Here is a 27,932-nt window from a genome sequence, read left to right as displayed (position 1 = left end):
CCTTGAGTGTGGCTCTTCCACAAAATACCACGGCCTGGGCAAGTCTATTTTGAAGAAGTGGCGTTAGAAGTTTAAGTTTAAAAAATTTGGCTCTCAAAAGAAATTTCAATCATTGTACTGTTGATATTTGGCTCTGTTGACTAATGAGTTTGCCGACCACTGCCGTAGGAGATAGGGTGCTGTCACTTTCACACAGCGCCCCGAAGAGTGTACTGCGCAGAGCAGACAGGCCAAGGGCGTCTGTTGCATGATTTGCAAGACGACAAGGCACAAGTGGAGCAGTGCTGTGGGCGCTCAGCAGCATCCAGCCGGGCAGCTGGTCCATTTCCTTTTCTCCTCCACGAGCATCACCAGTTACTCTGTGCTCATTGAGCCAGGGAAATGGTATCCACTTCTGTGAGCTGTCGCTTTAACGGCCAAATATGAAGAAGCAGACCTTTCTTTCTTTCTTTTTTTAAATTTATTTTATTGAATCTTTACAGAGAGGAAGGGAGAGGGATAGAGAGTTAGAAACATCGATCAGCTGCCTCCTGCACACCCCCTACTGGGGATGTGCCCGCAACCAAGGTACATGCCCTTGACTGGAATCGAACCTGGGACCTTTCAGTCTGCAGGCTGATGCTCTATCCACTGAGCCAAACTGGTTAGGGCTCTTTCTTCTTTTTTGTTTGTTGGTTCTAGAGAGGAAAGGGGGCAGAGAGAGAGAGGGAGGGGGAGAGAGAGAGAGATTTGCTGTTCCACTTATTTATGCATTCATTGGTTGATTTTTTTTTTCATATATTGGCAAGCAGAGGTGGGGTATTGCTCCTCTGTGAACAAGTTTTCCAGGCTCCTGGGTGGGAGCTCCAACCACCAGATAAGTCCCCCCTGAGCAGGTGGCCTTTCTTGCCATAATGAGATAGAAGGTTTGTCAATAGATCATCTGTAACACCAAGTATGACTGACATTAACGAACATACACAAAATGATACTTTGCTCATTCAAGTTTTTTTCTTTTAAATATTAATCACACAAAGACCTTGTGTGCATATATGCATAACCCATGGACACAGACAATAGGGTGGTGAAGGCCAGGGGCAAGGGGCAGGGGTGGGATCAATGGGGGGAAAAAAGGAGACATGTGTAATACTTTCAACAATAAAAATGCTTTAAAAAGAGAATTAAAATGCTTTAAAAATATTAATAATGAAAATTTGGAGCTTAGATATAAGATTTACTGCCGACATATTACTGTCGATGCTCAACCACTGAGCCACAGGAAAACTCTCAATATTTCCTAATGTCTGTTAAATAAATGTAAGAATCCTTGTTAATTCCTTCTTACAGGTTCAGTCCCATCTTGCTAAGTGACTTGTTCAGGACCACCTCCTTCCTGAGTCTTGGCCCTTTCTTTTGCTATATATTTTAATTGATTTCAGAGAGAAGGGGGAGGGAGGGAGAGATAGAAACATCAATAATGAGAGAGATCATTGATCGGCTGCCTCCTGTGCACTCCCCACTGGGGATCGAGCCCACAACCCGGGCATGTGCCCTGACTGGGAATCCAACCAGTGACCTCCTGCTTCCTGGGTCTACGCTCAAACGCCGAGCCACACCAGCCAGGCTGGCACTCGGTATTTTTGAATGGCTGCTAAGTGAATGAAGGACTTCTCCTCCATGAAGGCGGGTGTTTATAATTGCTGCTTTGGTACAACCGATATGATCTACCCCTGGTTTACTTTTTCCTTTACTCATGGCTCTAGCCACACTAGCTTTTCCTGCTCACATGGGCCCACACGCCGTCCTGCCTCAGGGCATTCATACTTGCTCTTCTCCCAGGTATTTCTGTAGGTTCCTTCTTCATTTCCTTCAGGTCTCTGCTCAGTATAATCTCCTCACCAGAGAGGCCTTTACTGACCTGTATTTTTTTTTTTTTAAAAGCATCTTCTAACACTCTCTATCCTCTTCCTTTTATTTTAAAGAAGCTTGTGTTGTTTTTTTTAATCCTCACTCAAGGATGTTTTTTTCAATTGATTTTTTTTGAGAGAGAGAGAGAAACAGCAATTTAAGAGAGAAACATCAATGGGTTGCCTCCCGTACATACCCCAACTGGGAATCAAACTCAAAACCTAGGTATGTACCCGACTAGGAATAAAACCACAACCTTTTTTTTTTTTTTAAGTATATTTCATTGATTTTTTTTTTTTTTTTACAGAGAGGAAAGGAGAGGGACAGAGAGCCAGAAACATCGATGAGTGAGAAACATCGATCAGCTGCCTCTTGCACACCCCCTACCGGGGATGTGCCCGCAACCAAGGTACATGCCCTTGACCGGAATCGAACCTGGGACCCCCCAGTCCGCAGACCGACGCTCTATCCACTGAGCCAAACCGGTTTTGGCTAAAACCACAACCTTTTGATGCACAAGATGACACTCCAATCAGCTGAGCGGCCGGCCAGGGCTCCCTTTATTTTTCATTGAGGTATAACCACTTTGCACTATAAATGTATTTGCCCATGTCCCAGTACAGGTGTGCCGTCCAGCTCCTGAGCCACTAGCTACATGGGGCTATGGAGCCCTTGAGAGGTGGCATGTAAAATAGATACCAGATTTGGAAGAGACCAAAACAGAGTAAATTATCACACGAAACACTTTTTTCATTGATTACATGCTGAAATGACATTTTTGGTTAAATACGGTATTAGTAAAGTTAATTTCATTTGGGTTTTTAACCTTTCCTGAAAAATGGCTACTAGGAAATGTAAAATGATGTGTGGCGCTTGGGGCGTGTATGTTTCCATGGGGCGCGCTGCTCTGAACGGAGGCGAGGGCCGGGATGTGTGTCCGGCTCAAACCCTGCTGTCCCTCAGGACAGAAACCCAGCAAATAACATTTCCTGAACGACGGAATCCAAACGTGGGATGCCAGTCCTCCTCCTCTACCGTCTACCCCAGGGATCGATGAAAAATAAAGACTTCAAGTAAAACAAAAACACCTTTATCGAGGTACAATTTCAATAAATAAAAACATGTTAAATTACAGCCCAACAACGTTTAGTTGTGTAACCATCACCATCACCTGTTTTTACACTATTTCCATCACCCCAATCAGATCCCCTCCTGCCAGTTTACAGTTGACCCCCATTCCTCCGCCCTCCCCTCCCTCCCCAGGGAACCCACTAATGAGCTTTCCATCACGTGTTCAATTTCTAAGGAATGAATTCACCGTCCCAGGGTGCAAACTCCTAGGCCAGTCCGCGCCCCGGGCCATTGCGGGTGCGGCTTCTGTCTTTCGCTGGGACCCACACGTGGCCGCGTTTGCAAGTGGTCGGCAAACATGCGGCTCGCGAGCCGCGGCTTGCCGCTCTGTTGAGCAATGAGTTTGCCGACCCCTGGGATAGGGGCTTAATCACAAGGAACAACAGCCTGTCATTATTGGAATCGAGAGTCTAGGACCTCGAGTGATGGAAATAGTGTAAAAACAGGTGATGGTGACGGTTACACAACTAAACGTCGTTGGGCTGTACATTGAAAATGCGTTTATTGATTGAAATGGTACCTCGATAAAGCTGTTTTTGTTTTACTTGAAGGCCCTGAACAAAGGCGGACGGAGCAGCTCCTGCCCCGTGTGTGATTCTCCAGCCCCGCAGCTTCCCAGCCACTGCCGGGCGGGTGTCTGGGGACCCCGCGTGGGAACACGCAGGGCTGCCTCGCTGGCCCCCCGCCCCCCCACGACTCTGTGAGCACGGCCGCGGCTCGCACACCCCCATCGCGGAGCCTGCAGCTCGGCGCGGCCCCCAGGAGCCGGGTTCCCCGCGCTGCGTTCTAACGTCGCCCTCCGAGAACAATGGCCAGGGCCGCGACGCCAGCCCCGGCGTGGGTCGGGAGGGGCCCCCTGTCCCCCAGCCCCCCAGCCGCCCTCCCCAGCTCCGCCTTCATCGCTCCCGCCCCTAACCGCCCTCCTTCCCAAACAGCGACCAACCGCCTCCTCTCCCGCCGGCCGCGGGTCACCTGACCGCGCCAAGCCCCGCCCCTCGCGCGGCCCCGCCCCCCCCGCGGCCGGAGCCCGGACTGCGCAGCCGGGCCGCACGCGGGGAGCCCGGGTGGCGCGAGGCGCGCGCGTGGCCGCGCTGGGCGGCGCGAGGCAGCCCGAGGCCGCGCACGTGAGCTCGCGCCGCGGGGCGGCGGGGCGCTCCGGGGGCGAGCGGGGTTGCGCGTGCGCGCCCGGCCGGCGGGGCAGCGCGTGGGAGGCCGGAGGCCGCTGGGAGGCCCGCGAGGCGCGAGGCCCGGCGCGCGAGCCCCCGGGGGCGGGTAAAACCCGGTTGCTGCTGCCCCTACCCCTTCCCCATCCTCCCCACCTCCCCTTTCCCGCCCTTCCTCGGTTTTTAACGCCTCCTCCCTTTAAAAATCTAATTCGTCTATATATTTCTTTTTGGGGGGCCCATCTACCCTTCGAAGGGCGCAGCGGGTGCGGCGGGCGCCCCTTACCCCGCGTCACGCACGCATCTTCTGCACCCCAACAGCTCCGGGCCCCGCTGCACCCCCGCAACCGCCTTCGCCTTGGAGAAGACTTTCCTCAGGGGCTCCTGAACCGCTGCACCCCGCTTTTTTCCTACCCCGCCCCCCCAGGCCCTAACTGCTCCCTCGCAGCTCCCCAGCTCGCGCCGCGAGCCCTACCCGACCTCCGCACTTTCTGCATCTCGGCCTTGCATTCGCTCTCCGCTCCCAGGCCCCTTCTGCTAAAAAATTCTTTCATCCTAACCAGCCCCACCTTAGGGGACCCAGATTTGTTTCTTTTTGGGATCTTCCAGCAAAACCAAATATCTCTCCTATCTTCCCCTGGTTACTCCCCTCCCCCTCCTTCTAGGAACTTCCCCTAGCAAAAGATTATTTTTTCGTTCTCAGATTTTTCCTCCATTTAGGATCACTTTCCAGCAAAAATCCTTTCTTCCCATCAAGAGTCCCCTTTTTGGAGTATCTTTTCATCGAGAACAAACCCAACTCAGATCTTCCATTTTCTCTCTTATCTAATATCTATTTTTCCAACCCTCTTTCCCAACTCCAACTGGCTTCTCCCAGCAAAACCCTTCAGTTCCCTCCAGGGAGGGGGCAGTGAAAATAAGGAAAGAAAGAAAAAAAATAATAACTTTCCCTTAACAACAAAACTTCTTTTCCACCTAGATCACCCCAGTTTACTATTGCTTTCTTCCTTCTCAAAATTGCCCGTTTCCCCCAATTTCACACCTGTGTCTTTGCTTCTTTGGGGACACACGATCTGACGGCCCCTTCCTTTCCACCCCACCACCTGCTTTCAGGGTGAAAGAAGTTGGCCGAGTGCCCTGTCTTTACCACCCAGTGTTCCAGGAGGAAATAGCCAATGGTCTGACTGTCACCTGGACACCCCTCCCCGTGGGGCCTCACCTGGGCCCCCCGGTGCCCCGGAGATTTCGCTCCTCTCTTGGTGAGTTTCCTCCCTTTGCACGTGTCCAGAGACACCTCCTTTGTCAGATGGATTCCTTTCTTTCTCCGAAGGATTTCCAACCCACCCCAGAGGCTCTCAGTACCAATGGGGAGCCGATTGCAAGTTGCCGCTTTGGGAAGTCACGGAGGAGAAGGGTTACTTATCCTGCATGCTGACTCTTCTGGAACAATGCAGACACTTACTAGATTGGTGTTTGTTTCATTGTTGATTGCAAAGCAACTTAGATACCTACAGGGGATAGGCAGCGAAAGGCCCGGTGTGTGGCGAACCAAAGATCACCTGCCCCATCCAGGATGCCAGCCAGTGGAAATGGCTGTGTGGACATGCCAGGACAGGACAGTGTTGCTAGAACTTAATGTTTTTGTGTTTTTTGTTTTTTTTGTTTTTTTTTTAAGAAGAGACCAGAACACTGTCTTTATGTGAAACCTTTTTATCTTTATTTTATTTTTTAAATATATTTTTATTTATTTTTTACCGAGAGGAAGGGAGAGGGATAGAGAGTTAGAAACATCATTGAGAGAGAAACATTGATCAGCTGCCTCCTGCACATTCCCCACTGGGGATGTGCCCGCAACCAAGGTACATGCCCTTGACCGGAATCGAACCTGGGACCCTTCAGTCCGCAGGCCTACGCTCTATCCACTGAGCCAAACTGGTTAGGGCAATCTTTATTTTTTAAAAAAATATATTTTTACTGCCCTAACCGGTTTGGCTCAGTGGATAGAGCGTCGGCCTGTGGACTGAAGGGTCCCAGGTTCGATTCCGGTCAAGGGCATGTACCTTGGTTGTGGGCACATCCCCAGTAGGGGGTGTGCAGGAGGCAGCTGATGGATGTTTCTCTCTCACCAATGTTTCTAACTCTCTCTCCCTCTCCCTTCCTCGCGGTAAAAAATCAATAAAATACATTTTTTTAAAAATACATATATTTTTTTTACTGAATTCAGAGAGGGAGAGAGAGAGAGAAACATCAATGATGAGAGAGAATCATTGATCAGATGCTCCTGCAGGCCCCCCTCCTGGGGTTCGAACCTGCCACCTGGGCATGTGACCTTGACTGGAATCGAACCCGGGACCCTTCAGTCCGCAGGCTAACGCTCTATCCACTGAGCCAAACCAACTAGGGCAACTTTTTTATCTTTAAATGCTGACAACGAATTTAATAACTATTTAGAGATAGTGTAGGGTCCTTACAAAGCCTGCTGGCCACCAGTTTGGGATTTTTGGCTTAGGGTTTCTTTCTGTGGTAGACACACACACACAGGTACACTCCTGCTTGTGCACATGCAGGACTTTTTCTCTTCAGAGCAGCAGTTCTCAAACTTTGGTCTTAGGCCCCTTTACACTTAAAATCACTGAAGACCCCAGAGCGCTTTTGTGCTTGCAAACTATATCTACTGATACTTGTTGTGTTAGAAGTTTAATACACTTTGAAAATATTTATTAATTTAATTTTAAAGAGCAATAGTAAGTCCATTATAGAGTAAGATCATTGACATTTTTATTAAAAAGAGTATATTTCAGCCCAGGCCAGGTGGCAAAATTGCTTGGATCATTGTCCTGTATACCAAAAAGGTTGTGGGTTCCATTCCCAGTCAGGGCACATACGTAGGTTGCGGGTTCCATCCCTGGTCGGGGTGCATACTTGGGGAGGTAACTGATAGATGTTTCACTCTTGCATCGCTGTCTGTCTGTCTATCTATCTCTCTCTCTCTCTCTCCCTTCCTCGCTCTGTGAAATCAATAAACATATCCTCGAGTGAGGATTTTAAAAAAAGAGTATATTTCAGAACACACAAAAATTTAATGAGAATAAAAGAACAAAAAGATGACCAAACAATAAAAATAAACCCACAAAATTTTGTGAGAATAGTGGCATTGTTTTACATGTTTAGAGTCATCTGGATTCTCAGATCTTCTGCACTCAGCCTTTGAGATATGTCCTGTAGCTTCTGGAAAGTTTTGCCCAGAATAAAAAGGCAGATAACATCTGAATATCACTATGGAAGTAGTCTTGAGGACCCCACGGCTCGCCCCACATCACCGCACCGTGACAACCGCTATTCTAGGTTTTAATGCTTATTTGCGTTTCCTGCTAGGATCAGCTTTTGGAGTGAGACACTTTGGTGTCTCTTTTCTCACTTAGATAATTCTCTGCAAGAACCTTCCCTGGACGGCGCAACGGTGGCCTTCTCATTCCTCCAGGCTTTCTCTTTCCCAATGTAAGCTTTACATTTGCTCATATAATGAGCTATCAGAGGAAATGAGTCAACGGTCTGGTTGCAAGTATAGATGAGTTACATGGTGGGACGAGGGAGTCTTCCTTGATGGTTCAATTTAAGAATGTAAGTGCAAGATTTGCACAGTGACAGTTACTGTAGCCAATTAGGTTTACCTGTGGCGAAGTGATTGCTAATTGAAATAAAAAAAGAACGTAGGTGCAGAATTAGGGCAGGAGTCCACTCTCACGTGTGGGGTCAGAGCAAAGTGGAGTGGTTAAGTGTGAGGGCTTTTTAAAAAAATCCTCACCCAAGGAATGAGGATATTTTTTTAGAGAGTGGAAGGGAGTGGAGAGGGGGAAAGAGAGAGAGAGAGAGATGTGAAAGAGACAACAATTGGTTGCCTCCTGCACGTGCCCCAATGGGGCGGGGGGGCGCGCGGGGAAAGCATGATCAAACCTGCAACCTTGGTGTGTGCCCTTGACTGGGAATCGAACCCTGGACCCTCTGGTGTACAGGCCAGTGCTCTAACCAGTGAGCAGTACTAGCCAGGGCAAGTGTGAGGGCTTTGAAGTCAGACTTCCTGGGGTTGAATCCTAACCTTGATTTTGAGCAAGTTACTGAACTTCTCTGGACATTATCTACCTCATCTGTAAAGTAGGGCTAATAATACACTGAGTGGCCAGATTATTATGATCTCTGAATGCATAATAATCTGGCCACTTAGTGTATATCTCCTATCTAATAAATAGGGAATATGCTAATTGACCCTCATGCCATCGCAAAGATGGCAGCTCCCACAGGCAATAAGGAGGGAATATGCTAATTGACTGCCATGCCCTCAAAGATGGCGGCACCCACAGCTACAAGATGGCAGCACCCAGTCCCCTCAGCCCCGCCAAGGCGGCAGGCGCACCCGGCCACTCTGCGTGCCTGCCTCCAGAGTCCCCCAGTCCCCTCAGCCCCCCAATCTCCCAGGGCTGGCCCAAGGCACAGGCAAGCCTCAGATGGCAGCTGCCCAGCCACCCAGGGCCTCCCGAGGCTCAGGTAACCAGGGCTGGCTGAGGTTTGTGCTGCCGGCAGTGGCAGCAGCAGAGGTGTGATGGGTCATCGCCTTCCCTTGATCACCAGGTCTCCTCCTGCCCCTGAGGGTTCCTGGACTGTGAGAGGGGGCAGGCCGGGCTGAGGGACCCCCTTCCAGTGCATGAGTTTTCATGCACTGGGCCTCTAGTATGTATATATATGTATATATACATACTAGAGGCCCAGTGCATGAATTTGTGCATGGGTGGGGTCTGGCCAGCCTGGCCAGGGGGAGGGGACATGGGCAGTTGGCTGGCCTGCCTGCTGGTTGAACTCCTGGTTGAGGGGACAATTTGCATATTAGCCTTTTATTATATAGGACAGTGATGGGCAACCTTTTGAGCTTGGTGTGTCAAACTTTGCTAAAAAACTGAGCATAACTCGGGTAGCGGCTGCGTGTCATCAGAAATGGCTACGCGTGTCAGTGCTGACATGCGTGTCATAGGTTCGCCATCACTGATATAGGATATACACTGAGTGGCCAGATTATTATGCGTTCAGAGATCATAATAATCTGGCCACTCAGTGTAGATAGCTCCTTGTGGCTGTGGCTGTCATTAGAGAGTGCAGATTTAGAACATTTCCATCAGCACAGAAAATTCTTTGTGCCTCAAGGGGTATTGTGGGAATTAAATGAGATGATATATAAGTGATCAGGTAGTGCCTGGCATGTGATAAAACCTCGGTAAATGTTTGTTGCCACTGTTATTATTATAATGATTATGATAGGGGCCAGGCGGGAAGATAAATGAGGAAAATGGGACTGGCGGCCATGACCCTCTCCAGAGATGGCAGTTGTCCCTCAGTTCTATCTACTGATAACTGTCGGGCAATAGCAAATCTACTGCTTTTCAAGAGAAGCCAGAAATCCACATATTTAGTTGAATTGTCTCCATTTAGAAGAAGTGTTGATGACTAATCCATTTTTAAAAACACTGTGTAGGCCAAACAAAACAGGCCTGCAGTTTACAATAATGTTTGGAGTGGGAAAATAAGGAAAGAAAGTAAAAGCTGCAAGTCTCCCAGCTCCCAACAAGCTGATGTCACTCAGGCGTGTTCACTCTCTCCCTGGTAACGTCAATGCAGAGAGGAACAGGAAAAGGTGGCACCGGGGCGGGGAGGGGGGGGCGCGGACGGGGAGACTGATAGAACAGCAGGTTGGGGCCTTTCAAAGAGGAAGAGAGGTGACACAATGGAATCCTGTCACTCGTCCATGAGAGGGATGCTGAGAGCCTTTGATCAGAGTTCTGTGCCAGGCAAGATGTTGTGAGAAGTAGAGATGCATAAGGCAGATTCACAGCCACCCTAGAGCTGTGGCCTGGGGAAAATAGAGGAACCTGAAAGGTCCTTACCTCCTGGGGCCATTGGAGAAAGTGGGAGGTGGATTATCAGACACGTGCTTATCAGAGTTCTGGGGAGGGCAACATAACCTCAGACTTTGTGATGTTGGGAGTATTCTCTATGGCAGAGAGGGGGCATGTAGGCCTGGTTTGGCAGTATTTGGTAAAGCTGAGTAAAGAGAGCTGGGTCAAGGGAAACCGATCAGGGAACTACACTCAGCTGTCTCCAGGGCATGTAAACGAGTGAAGTGGGAAGGTGTGAGAGAACAGGGAGTGGTGGAGACTCTGGCAAACTGCACAGTCCGTGCTCTGTCTCAAGGTGGCTGCAGCTTCTCGGCTCCAGCCAGTTCTTGCTTTGCAAGACTGTAGACTCAGCCCTGGCCGGTTTGGCTCAGTGGATAGAGCAATGGTCTTCGGACTGAAGGGTCCCGGGTTCGATTCTGGTCAAGGGCACATAACAGGGTTGTGGGCTCGATCCCCAGTGTAGGGCGTGTAGGAGGCAGCCAATCGATGATTCTCTCTCATCATTAATGTTTTTATCTCTCCCTCCCTCCCTCTCTCTTCCTCTCTGAAACCAATTAAAATATGTAAAAAAAAAAAAATTCTTAAAAAAAAAGAAAAAAAGAATGTGGACTCAGTGTTGACAGATCCTCAGATATCTTCCCCCACCCATTTTTACATAGAAATTGGAAAGCCTTACTTTAAAAAAAAAAAAAGGGTGTTTTTTTTTTTAATTTTTAGAGGAAGGGAGAGAGAGAAACATTGATGTGAGGGAACACGCCACCTGGTCCCCTACAGTGCGCTGGATGACGCCCAACCAACGGAGCCATACTGGCCAGGGCTGGAAAGCCTTATTTATTTTTTTTAATTTTTATTTATTTTTTAATGTTCTCAGGTGAGAACCTGAGCTTTCTTTTTTTTTTAAAATATATTTAATTGATTTTTTACAGAGAGGAAGGGAGAGGGAGAGAGTTAGAAACATCAATGATGAGAGAGAAACATCCATCAGCTGCCTCCTGCACACCCCCCACTGGGGATGTGCCCGAAACCCAGGTACATGCCCTTGACCAGAATCGAACCTGGGACCCTTCAGTCCGCAGGCCGACGTTCTATCCACTGAGCCAAACCAATCAGGGTGAAAGCCTTATTTTAATGGGAATTCTCTAGAGCCTGCCGTGTCCAATGTGGTATCCACTAACATTTGTAGCTATGTAAATTCAGATTTAATGAAAATAAAATAAAGAATATCGTTCCCAGTCACACCAACTGTATTTCTGGTGCTCATTAGCTACTTGTGGCTGATAGCTATTGGCAGATAGTACAGATTTAGAACATTTCCATCAGCACGGAAAATCCTTTTGGACAGTGATGCTCTGGCCAAAAGAACTCTGACAGGATTTTCAACCTGATAACGAATTGAAAAAATGTTTAAATTTACTGCAAGCTAAATAAAACAGCTTTGTAGAACAGGCACATCCTATTAATAAAAGCCTATTATGCAAATTGTCCCCTCTGTGGTCATTCGACCAGTTCAACTGCTCACTATGACATGCACTGACCACCAGAGGGCGGCATGGCACTGGCAGCGGGCTGCAGTGGAGGCACTGCCAGCCCTGATGGGCCCCAATGAGAGTGGGACTGCAGAGGGAGGTGGAGCAGGTGAGCAGGTGCCAGGCCAAGGCGAGTGTGAGCAGGGGCCCGATCGCCAATGTCTCCCCCCCACACCCCCTGCAGCAACCAGCAGCAGCAGTGGGGGTCCTGGCCCCATAGATCGTCCCACAGGTGGGATGGTGGAGCAGGTGAGGGTACAGCGCCAGGTCAAGGCAGGGTGCCAGTCAGGGCTGTGAAGCTTGGGGCTCGAGCTGAGGCCCGATCTCCGAAAGCCACCCCGAGGGACCACACCCGTGTACAAATTCATGCAGTGGGCCTCTAGTGTATTCAGATTGTTCCCTCCCCTCCAAACAATGCCACGGTAAATATTATTTATCTAATTGTGACCTTAGGGCTACAGTCTAGAGCTGAATGGCAGGTTACTTTCCTAAGAGGGGGGTAGCATTTCCCAGGAGATTCCCTTTCTTCTCCTACCCCAACCAGTCCTGGAATGATGGGCCTTTTTTAAACGAAAAAAAATTAAATTGGCTTTGGATCCCCAGCGTTGACTTAAATTGGTTTTTAAACTATGAAATGAGGCATAAATGATACATATGTTCCTAAAGCTTACAGTTCTTGTGCCTTCAGAAAGCCCAAATCAATTTGCAAATTAAATATAAACAAAGCAACCAAACCAATATAATTCAAATTAATGGGAGAGTTGCTCATAAGTGCTTCCTTAAGACAAGTATTCTTCAGACCGCCACACTGGGCCCCTTTGGGTTTAGCAGGCCCTGTGATGTCTCATTTCTCCCCTCCCTTTTCTCTGAACTGCAGCAAAACCTCTGCTTGTACCATGCTGTCTGTTGGCTTTTAGTTGAGCCCAAAGGCCTCATTATGAGCTAAGTGCACCTGTTTCCTCTTCTCGTTGGCCCATGGCAAGCAAAATAGTCCTTTTTTGCATTCGTGCGATTACAAACATTCCCTGGGCATGGAAGCCAAGTGGTAGTACTGGATTATATAAAGTGATAATCCAGTAATCCAAATATACGGATTCCTTCTTTTAGCTTATTTTCAAAATGAAAACACAAAATAAAAAATTCTTGGAAAGAGTATTTGGGCTGTTGGGAATGCCTACAAGGTTCCATGGACCACAAACCCAGCCCCACTAGGGCCAGCAGGTAGCTGTGTACACAGAAGGCGCCAAAACTTGTTGACTTGAATTTATCTGTTGACAGAATAAGAGCAAGTTCGAGATTGGGTGATGGGGTTGCTTTACTCTCTGGTAAAGGATGTAAATATCAAAGCGTGGCCTTTGGACTTCCGGCTGGCCTGCCGGAGGCTGTGACCGGACCAGTTTGTCCTCTGGACTGTGGGAGTGCGATGGAAAGCAAGCGAATCCAGAGACATTCCGCCTCCCTCCCTGCCGCACTTTGTGTTTCTAACTGACACAGGGCGGCCTGCAGTGTAATTTATGGGCGGTCAGTGTTGTGCACGGGTAAGAACACAGGCTCTCAAGTCAGCGTATCTGGGCTTAAGACCTCGCTCAACTGCGTGTTAGTACGTGACTTTGAACACATTACTTAGCCTTTCCTGCTCTGCAGAGTGGAAGTGATAATAGAACCGACCTTGGGGTTGTTGTGAGGGGTGAATTAATGCATGTAAAGTACTTGGCGTGATCCCTGACGAGGAGAAAAGGCTTAATATTTTATTTTAAATAATGCTATATTACATATATATGTATGTATACACACACACACACACACACACATATATATATAAAATTTTTAAATCCTCACTCAAGGACATAAGGATATGTTTATTTTTAAAAATATTTTTATTGATTTCAGAGAGAGAGAGGTTGAAATATCAATGATGAGAGAGAATCATTTGATTGGCTGCCTCCTGCACGCCCCCTTCTGGGGATGTGCCCGCAACCAAGGTACATGCCCTTGACTGGAATCGAACCCGGACCCATCAGTCTGCAGGCTGACGCTCTATCCATTGAGCCAAACTGGATAGGGCAGGATATGTTTATTGATTTTAGAGAGAAAGGAGAGAGAGACAGACAGACAGACAGACAGACATCAATGTGAGAGAAACATGGATCAGTTGCCTCCCACATATGCCCTGACTGGGCGATTGAACCCGAAACCTGGGACTCGAACCCGCAGCTTTTGGTGTATGGGAAGACGCTCCAACCAACTAAGCCACCTGGCCAGGAAGTAATGCTTTATATTTTATTAGCTTGTTTTTATTGGGAGAGGAAGAAAGAGATGGGTTCTGCACTTTGGAGTACTCAACCAGTTTATAGCAGTGCTCCGGGAGAACGTTAGAATTGGAGAAATTCATTTTGCCTCAGAATATAAACTTCTATAGTTCACATTCCCTTCTCTGTAATTTAGAAACCCCAAAATATCTTTGAGCGCCCAGCTGTCTCAAACCTCATTTGGTGGCCAAATCTGAACTTACACGTTGCTCTTTATTTTTTTCCATTGCTCTAATCACAGGTGTCAAAGCGGAAAGAACAGTTTGTAATGAGGTGCTGCCCCAGACCTATGTGGGTTAGTTAAATATGGCATATGCATCGATTTACCTTTCTAAATCCCCCAAATTTTGAATTCTGAAACTCATTTAGGCCGCAGAGTTGTGGTACGGGATTGTGGACGTGTATTCAACTTTCATTTGAGCAACCTCAGTAGGCTACACACACAGGCAGGCAGGCAGGTGCGTAATGTGAAATGCAGGTGTTGAGGGCTCAGCTGTTCTATTACATCTCAACATGGACAGTTTAAAAACAGTAGACACTGACAGCCTAGGAATCCAGGCCCAAACTCCAGTTATTCTAGGATCCACTAGATTTGCTCTCAGGGAGTCATCAAGCGTTTTTTTTAAATGTCCAGGTATGGACAGAATTATTCATAATAGCCAAAATGGAAACAACCCAAATACCCATCAAAGGATTAATGGTTTTAAAAATGTAGTATAACTAGACAATGGAATATTATCTACAATAATAAAAGTGTAATATGCTAATTAGACCGGAAAGCCGAACGACCTTCCAGACGTCCTGGACAAAGCCGGGGCTGCGAGGGCCGAGCCCCTTGCAGGAATTTCAGGCATCGGGCCTCTAGTTCAGCCATAAAAAGGAACGAATGGTACATGCCACAGTGTGGATGACCTTGAAAATGCTGTGCTTAGTGAAAGAAGCCAGACATAAAAGGCTGCATGTTGTTTGATTTCGTTTGTATGAAGCGGATGGCTCTCTGAACGGCCATACTTTGTTTACGTGCCTCGTAACTTTTTCTTGGAAAACTGAACATTTTGAATATTATACTGTGTCACTCTCGGAGTAGATTCTCTACCCCCACCCCAGGGTTTGTTGTTGCTGCTCCGTGTGGGTTGTAATGATTTATTGGTTTAGCGACTTTTCTAGACTTTTAAAATAAAGACTATATTCGTTGCCATGCGGGGCCAGTGATTTGACAGAGGTCCTTAACTGCCCCGAACGGAACAGGAATTGCCCAGTCTTCGCAGCTGGGCTCTGTGGGTGTCGGACACGCTGTCCACACTCTGTGGGCAGTTTACAGCCTTCACCTTCACTTCCTGGCTGCACAGAAGGAAGGTCAGCCAGAGGTGCGAGCTTAGAGCCGCTGTGGGTCTTTTCTGAGCATGTGCCTACCCTGGGCACATGGCCTTCTAGGTTCCCTGAAATATGTACAAGGTTTTTAGATTTTTATTTTATTTTTTAACGAACTAAATTCTACAGTTTAAATTAGGGTTCTCTCTTTGTGTTGTGTAGTTTATGGGTTCTGGCGAATGAATCTGTCATTATAGTATCATACAGAGTAATTTCACTCCTCTGAAAACCCCTCCATGTTCCACCTGTTCATCTCCCCCCACCCCACCCCCCAACCCTGGCAGTCACCAATCTTTTTATTGTCTCTATGGTTTTGTCTTTTCCAGAATGTCATGTAGTTGGAGCCATACACTATATAGCACTTTCAGACTGGCTTCTTTCACTCAGCAATATGCATCTATGGTTCCTCCGCGTCTTTTTATGGCTTGAGATCTCCTTGCTTTTCATTGTATGGACGTAGCAATTGTTTATCCATTCTCCTCTTGAGGGACATCTCCGTTGCTTCTGGTTTGGGCAGTGCGAATAAAGCTGCTATAAACGTGTGTGCAGGTTTTGTGTGGACGTGGGTTTTTAACGCATCGAGGTGGATACCTAGGAGTGTGCTGGCTGGATCGTATGGTAAGACCCTGTTTAACTTGGTAAGAAGCTGCCAGTGTGGAAGCTTTTCGGTGCCTTATTCCCCAAGCATCTCAATCTCCAGCCTCCCCTCCCTGCTTTCCTTGGCTGGTCTGTTGTTGGCCCCAGATAATGTCCTTTGTCCCAAGCTGTAGCAAATGGTTCATTGTTTTTTTAATGTTTTCAGCACACCCGCCCCCCATTCCCGTGCCCCCCCCCCACCCCACCCGCCGCTAGCTACTCTCTACCTTGAGAGAATTCCAAATTGAGCAAGATCAAGGCAAGACCTTCGCGTTAGACCTTCAGGAGCCATTCCACAGGGGAAGACAGACAACCTCAGTTCTTTGAGAACAAGGTCCTCTCTGCTGCCTCCCACACCAGGAACCCACTCCACAACAGTCTTCAAAGCCGCTGTGGTGCTAGGGAAGGGGGTGGGACAGGGGTGAGTTAAAGTGACACAGGGCTCCCAGGTGTCACTCGCCTTTTTCTTAATGAGGGTTCACTTAGTTGCTGTAAACCCTTGACTGTTTTCCAGAGTTGCAATAATGTTTCTTTGATGCCACAGCTGGGAAGTTTTAAATTCACTACTTCAATTCCTCTATTTCCTACATAGGTCTATTTAGACCAGTGGTCGGCAAACTCATTAGTCAACAGAGCCAAATAGCAACAGTACAACGATTGAAATTTCTCTTGAGAGCCAAATTTTTTAAACTTAAACTTCGTCTAACGCCACTTCTTCAAAATAGACTCGCCCAGACCGTGGTATTTTGTGGAAGAGCCACACTCAAGGGGCCAAAGAGCCGCATGTGGCTCGCGAGCCGCAGTTTGCCGACCGCGGATTTAGATAGTCTATTTCCTCTTGAGTCAGTTTTGGTAATTTGAATCTTTCTAGGAATTTGTTCTAATCTAATTTACCTAATTTGTTGGCATGCATTTATTCATAATATTCCTTTATAATCCTTTTTTATTTTTGTAAGGTCATTTCGTGATATTTTCTCTTTAATTTCTAATTTTAGTAATTTGAGGTTTTTTCCTCTCTTTTTAGGGGATAAATTCTGCCAGTTTAGATGTCCCATAGGTAGATTCTCTTAGCATGGATACGTAAAGTGTGAATTTAATCATTATCTCTTTCTTTTATCCAAATGATTCAAAACTTGTAGTAGTTTTTGAGCCAAGGTCTATGAGGTAGACTCAGACTTTGTCTGAAAAAGTCTATGTTGCTCCCTCGTGAACAGTAGTTTTCCCGCGCTGATTCTGTGCTAACTCTCCTCCTCACTCCTCTGCTGCTGTGTTTCCATTGCCTTCCAGCCTCGTTTCTGTTGGGAATTTGCCACATCAATCTAGTCATCATCCCCTGTAGACTGTCTGCCTACTTGTTTTTTTCTGGTAGTTTTCAGGGTTTTCTCTTTGTCTTTAGTGTTCTGCAGTTCTGCGTGTCAAGGAGTGAACTAGTTTTTATTTATTCTGCTCTGACCTTGCAATGCTTGATTGTTAACCATATATCTTCCACGAATCATAACTTTTAAGTTTGGATTCATGTGTTTCTGTAGCTCTGGAAATTCCTGCACCGTCATCTCTTTACTGTACTGTCTCTCCTACGATCTCTCCTCTTTCCTTTTGGGACCCCTATTAGGCATTTGCTTCTTCTCCATTCATATTTTCTCAACTTCTCATTCATATTTTCATTTCTTTATCTCTGTGCTGCCTTCTGGGAGGATTTCCTTGGTTTGCTCTGCCAGTTCATTGTTGCTCTCTTAGCACTGTCTAATCTGCTGTTTAACCTCCAGTGAATTTTTAATTTGAAAGTCTTGCAGTTCTAGAAGTTCCATTTGTTTCTTTTTAAAAATGTTTGCTCTTGTCACATACTGACTTCTTTGCTTACACTGTGTTTTGTTGTCTCCCATTGTCCTATTTTTGGGATGTTTCTCTAGGCTTGTGTGCCATTTTTCTCTTATTTCGTTTTCCTGTGAATGGCACGGCTCCTCCAGGTCCCAGCCTCCAGCGTAATGCTCTTTAATAGAAATATACTGAGTCATATATATAATTTTAAAATTTCTAATAAGCCAAATTAAAAAATAAAAGAGGCAAATGAAATGAATTTTAAAAACATTATATTTAGCCCTCTAGGTACAAAGTATTCTCACTGTAACATGTAATCAATATAAAAAGTTATTATTTTTGCCCTGACCGGCGGGCTCAGGGGGTAGAGCGTTGGCCTGCGGACTGAAGGGTCCCAAGTTCGATTCCGGTCAAGGGCATGTACCTTGGTTGCAGGCACATCCCCAGTAGGGGGCGTGCAGGAGGCAGCTGATCGATGTTTCTCTCATGGATGTTTCTAACTCTCTCTCCCTCGCCCTTCCTCTCTGTAAAAATCAATAAAATATATTTTAACAAAAAGTTATTGTTTTTCTGAACTAAGTCTCCCTAATCCAGTGTGTATTTTACACTCACAGCACGTCTCAGGGTCGGGCCAGGCCCACTTGAGTGCTTCCTGGGCCCGCGTGACTAGTGGCTGCCGTGCCGGACGGCGGCTCCAGGCCCGTGAGGCTGATTCCCTGTGCGTACACCTCTGGCCTTGAGTTTTCTCACTGCCGCTGGCACTTGGGTTTAACTGTCTCTTGAGCTTGGCTGTGGATTAAAAATTATCTCTTCTCACATTTCGGTGTGCGTATAGCTGGAAAAGAGGTCAGTTCAGCCCAGCATGTTGCTGGCAGTCCTTCCCTTTACTCCTTACAACCACTTGTGACGGAAGCTATTCTTATGCCCAATTTACAGATGAGGAAACTGGGTCTCATGGCGCTTAAGTGACTCCCAGGGTCATATGGCTATTACGTGTCAGAGAACAGACCCAAATACAGGTCTGTTTGAAGTCCAAGTCCAAGTTCAATCCACTACACTGTGTTGCCATCTGGTAATTTTGATTCCTCCCTGTTCATTTTTAGGAATTAGAGACCAAGAGTTCTCTCCTCCCTGGATCCGTACACGGCTGTGCTCATCTGGAGAGTAACTCTCGGCCAAAACCTGGCAGCAGATAACCATGGACCAGTACAGCCTTGGGGATGACGGTGCCCTTCCATCAAAGATGCACCTCCCTTCCTTATCTGAGAGCCAGGGGCTCCACTGCAGTGACACCCTCAACCGGGATCTGGGTCCCAGCACACGAGACCTGCTCTACGCTGGCCTGAGTGGCTTGGACCTGGACCCCAGCCTCCCAAAGCCCGGGGTGCCCGGCGAGGCCCTGGAGGACAATTTAGATGCAGTGTCCCTGTACTCGGGGAAGGACAGTGACGCCGTGAAGGTGCTGGAGGAGTATGCAGACCCGGAATCTCAGGCTTCCTTACAAGGTAACGCTGTCCCTCTGGGGCCCAGGGCCTGGCGGGCTGCGGGGAAGTTCCTGCGGCCGCCAGGGGCTTGGCTCTGCATGACTGGTTATGGAAATGTCTCTCCCACAGACGAATAGGGAGCAGTTACCCTATTCCCACTTGGGAATTGTTCCCAACTTCCTAGTCGAGAAAACTGATCACTGGTGTCAGGGAACGATGCTGGGAACGGTGGCTGTTTGGGGATATCCTCATCTCGTGAGTGGTGTGGGCAGACTCTGCGTGCACGGGGGACTTTCCTCTCCGTCACCGCTTCTCAGAGGCCCTTTCCACTTCCAGAATGAGCCGGGAGCCTGTCCACCTGCTGCTTCGAAACGTCCCACGCCCGGTGCCTCTATCCGTAAAGTGGGGGACAGTGACACCCTCTCTCCTTCCCCCAGAGTACCAGGAAGAGAAAGCAACAGAAGCAACGCAGCAAATGCACTTTGCAGACTGTAAAGCTCTGGGCAGATGAGAGTCATTTTGTTATTTTTACCCACACGGTTAGGATGCATTTCAGACAGTCCATCGGTTCGTTTCAAAATCTTTCTCTTCAGCGGTGGAGGGAAAAGGGAGAACTACTGTGATGAGTGGTTAAAAGATCCCAACAGTTTAAATGAGGAAAAACAGGCCTCCATCGAATCTCCTTTTGCTTTGCCTTCAGGCTTCCCCACAAGATAAATTCCGTTTTTGTTTCCCATCCTCTTTATGGTCGAGGGTAGGTTGCTTAGCGGGGTTGACTGAGCCAGAGCTCTTTGAAGTTTATAGCCACACTGTGCGCATGGAAGGACACATCTGACACAGCAGCCCCGCAAACATGTCAGCCTTCATTGGAACAGGCATCTCCCAAAGGGTCCTGAAGACTTGCTGAAATGAAAGCCTTCTGAGCCCCCACTCCGCGTGCGATGGAGAAGGCAGGGCGTTAGTCTGCACCATGTAGGAACAGTGGCTAAACGTGACATCTGAGGGCTGTAGGCAGCAGGCCGGGCCCGGGGGTACAGTGATGAAGGTTTTCAGCCCAGGCCACAGAAATCACCGGAAAAGTGCTGGTAAGTGCAAATATGTGCGCATTACACTGGGCAGGAACACTGTAGCTTTCCCCTGGTTTTCATCGGGGTCTGTGCACCTCCTCCCCGCAGTGGTACAAATCATCAGTCTAACTCAGCTTTTCCTAATTTGTTTAAAATATATATACATATATATATATATATACACATATATATGTGTGTGTGTGTGTATATATATATATATATATATATTATTGATTTTAGAGAGGAAGGGAGAGGGAGAGAAAGATAGAAACATCAATGATAAGAGAGAATCATTGAACGACTGCCTCCTGCACGCCCCCAACTGGGGATCAAGCCTGCAACCTGGGCACGTGCCCTTAACCGGAATCAAACCCGGGACCCTTCAGTGCCCAGGCTAACACTCCATCCACTGAGCCAAACCAACTAGGCCCTAATTTGTTTTAAACTTGAAGGTTTTCATCTCATTTTTTAAAAAGGGATCTACTGAACATTAAATTTTTATTCTTTACACTTCTCTAACATAAATTTAGGTCCATATAAATGCATATACTTAAGTGAATTTTAAAATTAGAAAATTAATGCATATTTATTAAAGAAAACTTAGAAAATAAAGAAATGTAATAACAAGAACAATCCCCACTCTGGCTCCCACATGTCAGTTTTTTAAAATGTGAGTGAAGTCACTCAGAAGACCATGGTTTTGCAGAGGTGTAGTAAGTGTATCATTCTCTCTTTAAAACTGAGCGTCTCCGCTTTCTTACAGGCAGGTCGGCCACTCAGTGGCCGTGTAGCAGTCATCCGTCCCATTGTGTTGTTTGACCGTATTCTTGTCGTTAGGCTGCTGTAGTGTTTGTGAACAACTCTGCACACCCAGTCTTCCTTTTAGTTAGTTCTTTGGACATCTTTTAAAAATGTTTATTGATTGATTTTAGATAGAGAGAGGGAGAGAGAGAGAGAGAAACATCGATTTGTCATTCCACTTGTTGATGCATTCATTGGTAGCTTCTTGTATGTGCCCTGACAGGGGATCGAACCTGCAACCTTGGGGTATCGGGGCGACGCTCTATCACCTGAGCTCCCTGGCGGGGCCTGAGCATTTTCTTCTAAGTCAGTTTGCCCGTCAGAGAACATACAGTGTTAGAGCTCCTTTAACAATTACTCTCTGGGAAGATCAAGTGCCTTCCTGCACCAGTGACTCTGTTTGCCTGTTTTTCAATGTCCTTGCTAATTTTTCAAAACAACATTTCATTTTCTAGTTTAATAGCTGCTTTAATGAGCATTTATTTTAAAAGTAACTTAGCAAGGCCAGAGCTTTCCCCTGAGGGAGGCCTGTTTTTCCTCATGTAAACTGTTGGAATCTTTTAATCACTCATCACAGTAATTCTCATATGAAGATGTAAACCAGGCAAGTTAAGTGACAGATGGTCCACCCCAGAGGCACAGTTGGGACAGAAGTCTGGCTCCTTCCTGCTGTGTTTCTCACACTGCATCTCGGCCACAGAGACTTGCCATCTGGGGTCCTTTAGTGCCGCCCCACCCCCTCCCCCTGCCCTGGCCCGTGACATTCACGGATCCTGCCTCTGTAGCTTCCTAGCCAAATGGTGAGTTCTCAGCTGGCCTTCTCGTGCAGGCCATTCCATCCTGAAGACCCTCCAAGGGGCAGAAAGACCTCCCATGACTCAGCCATCCAGCAGATGGTTACTGAGCACCTACGAGTGCCCGGATGGGAAGTCCAGCCGCTGGAGCAGGGAGCCCGCAGAGTCCCGCGTCCATGCCCTGAACAGCTCTAGTGATGTGAAACCAGCTCCCTTTCCTCTTTAGTCACCAAACCCAGCTCTGTCCCTTGGAGCCAGACAGAGCCATCCACCCCCTCCTCCACACGCTGGCCCTTCAGATGTCTGAGGACATCGCCCCTCTCCCCCCAGAACATTTCCAGCCCCTTCGCCAGTTCCTCCAGTGACATAGTTCATAAAAATACCTTTTATCATTTTACCCAAGGGATGCAGGAAAAATGGACAGTTCAGATACACAAGAAGAAGAAAATAAAAATGGCCAGTCAATTTATTCTCTCTGTTTTCTGAATACATTTCTTTTTCTTTTTCTAAAACGGGGACAGTCCTGTTTTGCAACAGGCTGTTTTTTTCTGGCTTAGTGCAGCATGAACATCCTTTCGTGTCATCGAGCATTTTTCCACGGTTTTATCTGAAGTGTGTATGTCATACACCATTTACCACCATGCCGTGCATGCCCTCCTGTCAGGTGTCAGTCGTTTCTAACATTTGTCCAGGAAAAACAATGTGGCCGTTGAGTCCCTTGCAGCAAACTCTACAAGTCTGCATTTATTTCCGTAATTAAAAACCCGAAGTAGAACTGGCTGGGAGAAAGGATTTAGACTCTTAAGGTTTTGGAGGATGTATTTCTGGATTGCCTTTCTCAGGGTGAAGTGGGTGGGGTGGTCATAAAGCCCCGCCCATGTCACCCAAGGAGAGCCTCAGACTGCTGCCGTCCCCGGAGCCTGGCACCAAGACTGGTCCCTCCTGCAGGTGCCCGACCAGCTGCCTCCTCTCCCTCCCCTGGTCCTAAACCCTGTTTTCTCTGAAGTAAAGCTGCTGAAGTGGGGAGTTCCCGGCCACGCGCCCCGAGCCGGCTGTGCCTCTCAGCCGCAGAGCCTCCAGCCTGCTCCCTGACCGCCCCATGTCTGTAACCTGTGCTTTCTCCTCTGTTCAGACCTGGGGCTGGGCCCGCTTAAGGCGCCTAAAGACACTGACGAAGGCGGCAGGGCCAGCTCGGGGAGTGCCAGGAAAGGAAAGCGGCAGCACAGCTCCCCGCAGAACCCGCTTCTGGACTGCAGCCTCTGCGGGAAGGTGTTCAGCAGCGCCAGCTCTCTCAGCAAGCACTACCTGACGCACAGCCAGGAGCGGAAGCACGTTTGCAAAATCTGCAGCAAGGCCTTCAAGCGGCAGGACCACCTGTATGTAGGAGTCTGGTCCTAACAGCTCTGCAGGGGGCAGGGGCGTTCCTGTATCTCGTCCATCCCCTCCCAGATCAACTTTTCCCACCGGCTATTGGGGCGTCCCACCTCCATGTTCCCCAGGTGGATGTCACCGGTGCCTAGCCACAGACTCCCCCTTCTCACACTGCCAGGGCTCTGGGGCCGGGCTGGCACTGCCCTGGACGGGTCACTGTTCTGAGCCCCCACATTCACACCAGTGAGGAAATTGCTGCTGCAAAGTGCAGCCGGGACCCTTGTGGTGTAAAGACACAGAGTGGCTCGCTCCTGAAGCAGTTCTGAGTCCCTGAGGACCCTTCGGAGTCCCTGGTGGGCGTCGGGGCGGCGGGTCTGCAGGCCAAGAGGAATAGGTATTGGGATAACACTGGGCATGAGAGTGTCTGAAACGCCTGTTTCTAGAACATGACAATGAGTATTAACTCTTGTTTTTATTTTTTAACTCCTTCCTTTTTTTAGAACTCTTTTTTTTTTTAAATTCTTGATGTTAAAAAGAAAGCCCATGATAAGAGTTAGGGGCAGAAGTCCTTTGTTCTTGATGTCTGGGAAGTGATGAGCTTTTCTTGCTAGTAAGGAAGGAAAGACAGGCTTTTCCCAAACAAGAGACTTGCCCGTGGGAAGTACAATCCCTTGCATGTTTACAGCACTCCTAGTCCGTACAGGAGGCTTTGATTAATTTCCCTTTTGTTGTTGTTAATCCTCAACGGAGGATATTTTCCCATTGATTTTTTAGTGAGTGGAAGGGAGGTAGGGAGAAAGAGAGAGAGAAACATTGATGTGAGAGAGACACATAGATTGGTTGTCTCCCGCACACGCCCCAACCAGGGCTGGGGATTGAACCTGTAACCCAGGTACGAACCCTTCACTGGGAATCGAACCTGAGACCTTTCAGTGTGCAGGCCAACGCTCTAACCATTGGGAAACACTGGCCAGGGCTGATTCATTTATCTTTTCCTTTATCCTCTTGCCCACTCAGACCCAAAGGAAAGAAAGTTAATGTGCTCATGTCACAAGTTGGTAACAGTTGGGCTAGAAATGGGGTCTCCTGATTCCTTCTAGCTGCTTCTCTCAGAGGGAAGCCCAGGGTCGGGCCGTGGGGAGGGGTGTTGCTATTCCCTGGACTTGCCTCACGGGCCACATTTACAGCTCTCCACAGGGACTGGCAGGAACCCAGAGGCTGACTTACTCACTTGTTTATGTTTATAACATATTCATGTAGATAGAACTATGATATAAACATAATACACATTTGTATTCATTGATATTTGCAGAAATTGTGGGCACATTTGTCTGTTTTCCAGCAAGTGTTCTGATTGGGCATCTGCTTTTTTCTTTTTGCTGCGGGGGTTCCGTGTAGCTGTCTCCTTAGAGCAGTGGTCGGCAAACTGCGGCTCGCGAGCCATATGCGGCTCTTTGGCCCCTTGAGTTTTTAGCAAAGGCCAGCTTAGGAGTACCCTAATTAAGTTAATAACCATGTACCTACCTATATAGTGTAAGTTTTAAAAATTTGGCTCTCAAAAGAAATTTCACTCGTTGTCCTGTTGATATTTGGCTCTGTGACTAATGAGTTTGCCGACCACTGGCTTAGAGGAGTCCAAGGGGAAGCAAACGTCCTGTTAAAGGAAGGGTGTCCCCGGCTAGCACCTCCCCGTGCGCCTGCAGAACTCTGGTTCTCGGGGCGCTCAAAGGGGCTCCTTGGGAAAACGGTTCTGTGGCAAGTAAGGCTGAGACATCGAAACTGGAACAGATGCTTCTCTCTCTGCTGTGTGGCTTTTAAATTTTGCTCCTGTGCGTAGTGAACCTCCCAGGAGCATATAACTTCTTTTCAAAACTTATTTGCCAGCTGAGCCCAAGTCCCCGGGGAGCAACTCTGGAGGACTGGTGTTCCTTGGGAACCCACTTTGGGGAACTCTGGCCTGGTTCCCACTGATTTTCTTCAGATAAGGGGTTTACTTAAAGCTGAGGGAGAGGAGCACCCCTTCCAGATGGCTTCTGCCGTAGTGGGGGCTGAGGGCAGTTTCTGAATCGTGGGCACCCTGGGGGTCCTTGCAGTGGCAGGCCCTAGTGGAGTGCTGACTTCCTTCTCGTGTGTGACTGCAGGACCGGGCACATGCTCACCCACCAGAAGACCAAGCCCTTCGTGTGCATCGAGCAGGGCTGCAGCAAGAGCTACTGCGACTACCGCTCGCTGCGCCGGCACTACGAGGTGCAGCACGGCCTGTGCATCCTGAAGGAAGCCCCCGCGGAGGAGGAGGCCTGCGGGGACTCCCCCCACGCCCAGGAGGTGGCCGGCCCGCCCGCACCCGGTGGCCTGCGGTCCCTGATGCCCCCAGAAGCCAGGTCCCCTGGCTCCCTCCTGCCCAACCGAGACCTCCTGCGCTGTATCGTGAGCAGCATCGTCCACCAGAAGATCCCTTCTCCCTGCCCGGCCCCGGCTGGGCCTTCAGACAGCAGCGAAGGGAGGAACACGGTCTGTCCCTGCCCACCCTCATCCGGGCCCTCCTGCACCCCAGCGAGCACCCCAGCAGCCCCAGGAACCCTGGGCACTGAAGCTCCCGAGGAGCCGCGTCCCCCGCAGAAGGAGCCCGTCGCTGACATGTTCACAGCCGTCCACTCACGGGCGGCAGAGAACGGTGGCCCCGACCCATCTGAGCCAGAGCCGTGGCTGCTCCAGCTCCCATCCACCCTGGAGGGCTGGCCTGAGGGCGGCGCCCTGCCTGCCTGCCTGCCTCTGTTCCGAGGCCAGACGGGCCCCTCCAGTTCCCAGCCATCCAGCCACAACTTCCAGTGGCTCCGGAACCGGAGCCTGCCCGGCTGCCCCAAGAGCAAAGGGAACAATGTGTTTGTGGTCCACAAGGCCCCTGCGGTGCAGTCCCCGGAGGGCCCGGAATCCGGCCCTGGGCCCAACAGCGCCTCCCCCAGCAGGGAGCCCTCCCCCGGCCCGGGCCTCGGCCTGGAGGACGTGCTGCCCTTCGCGCCCTCCCTCCTGAAGGCGCCTGGGGAGGCCTCGGGTGACCCCAGACACGCCAGTGGGGAAGATGACAACTGGGCTTGCAAAAAGGGCCAGTTTGACTGTGACACGTTCCCGTGGCAGAACCCCGGGGAGCCCGGCCTGCAGGACGTCCAGAAGCCGGGTGGGCTCCCGTCGGACGCCACCCCGCTCTTCCGGCAGCTCTTCCTGAAGTCGCAGGAGTCTCTGGTGAGCCACGAGCAGATGCAGGTGTTCCAGATGATCACCAAGTCCCAGCGGCTCTTCTCCCACGCCCAGGTGGCCGCTGCGTCCTCCCAGCTCCCGGGCCCTGAGGGCAAGCAGGCCGCCCTGAAGTCGGGTCCGTGGTCGCAGCAGCCCCTGCCGCTGACACCCAGTGCTGACTCCCTCCATGCGGGCCCTGGAAACCCGGAGCCTGAGGGGTCCCCAGTCCAAAGGAGAAAAACCGCACCTGCTCTCCCCAGAGCAGCCTCTCCTGGCAGCGTGAAGTGGGACTCGAAGGGCGGACCAAAGGTGGCCACCGCCCCCCCGGCCCTCACAGCATCCTCCCTGGACCCCCCCGAGAACCCGGACCTCTCCGCTCTGGCCAAGCAGTTGAGATCTGCAAAAGGGACTCTGGACCTGGGGGACCTATTCTCGCCCGGCGGCCCACCGCAGGGCCAGGCAGGTGGGGACCAGCCACCTGGAGCCCCGGGCCCCGGGAAGCAGACCCAGGCTGAGAACGGCGCGGCATCAGGAGCCACGAAAGGTGAAAAGGGCTCGGCCTGCACCCGGGGCGGAGGCTACCGGCTCTTCTCTGGCAACCCCAGGGCCCAGCGCTTCTCAGGCTTCCGGAAGGAGAAGGTGAAGATGGACATGTGCTGTGCCGCCTCTCCCAGCCAGGTGGCCATGGCCTCCTTCTCCTCGGCCGGGCCTCCGGCGGATCCTCCCCGGGACTCCAAGTCCAAGCTGACCATATTCAACAGAATCCAGGTACACAGGTGTTTAGTATAACCGCGGGGCTGAGCACCCATCACCACTCTGCCAGGACATTTCAGCCCCAAAGAACCCCCACTAGTTGTCACCCCCAACCTCCCCATCCCTCCAGCCCCCGGCAACCAGGAATCTACCTTCCCTCTCTCTGGATTTGCCTGCTCGGCACATTTCATGCCGTTGGAACCATACACTGCGTGGCCCTTGTGACGGCTTCTTTCACTCAGCGTAGTGTTTCCAAGTCCGTCCGTGCTGTAGCACGCGGCAGTGCTTCATTTTCAGGGCTGAGTAATATTCCTTTGCACGGGCACATCACATTTCGTTCATCACTCATCAGTGGACACTTCTTGGTCATTGTGAAGAGTGCTGCTGTGAACGTGGTGTCCGTGTTTTGTGCGGGCATATGTTTTCATTTCACTTGGGAACTACCGAGGAGTGGAATTGCGGGGTCAGATGGTAACTCCATGTTTAACCGTGTGAGGAACTGCCCGACCGTTTTCCAAAGCAGCTGCATCGCTTTACACTCCCACCCACAAACAGTCGAGGGCTCCGATTTCTCCAGGTCCTCTCCAGCACGTGGTCCGTTTTGTCATAGCCTTCCTCGCGGCCGTGCGGTGCTCTCTCCTTCAG

The 27,932-nt window shown here is 49.4% G+C and overlaps 1 protein-coding gene across 1 annotated transcript in view; it reads left to right on the top strand.

The window, feature by feature from the left end:
* The first annotated feature begins 18,903 nt into the window (after positions 1-18,903).
* Positions 18,904-27,932, top strand: part of ZNF541 (zinc finger protein 541) — a 28,691-nt gene continuing 19,662 nt past the window's right edge. Inside the window, exons 1-3 of the mRNA XM_008154419.3 lie at positions 18,904-19,288; positions 23,062-23,305; positions 25,442-27,302. Coding sequence (XP_008152641.2) covers positions 18,982-19,288; positions 23,062-23,305; positions 25,442-27,302 — 2,412 coding nt within the window. The 5' untranslated portion in view covers positions 18,904-18,981. The remainder of the gene's footprint in view (positions 19,289-23,061; positions 23,306-25,441; positions 27,303-27,932) is intronic.

Source organism: Eptesicus fuscus, chromosome 21, assembly GCF_027574615.1.
Source record: "Eptesicus fuscus isolate TK198812 chromosome 21, DD_ASM_mEF_20220401, whole genome shotgun sequence".
In the NCBI taxonomy this organism is placed as follows: domain Eukaryota; kingdom Metazoa; phylum Chordata; class Mammalia; order Chiroptera; family Vespertilionidae; genus Eptesicus; species Eptesicus fuscus.
The sequence above is the reverse complement of the archived record's forward strand: the minus strand, read 5'-3'. Positions and strand labels throughout refer to the sequence as shown.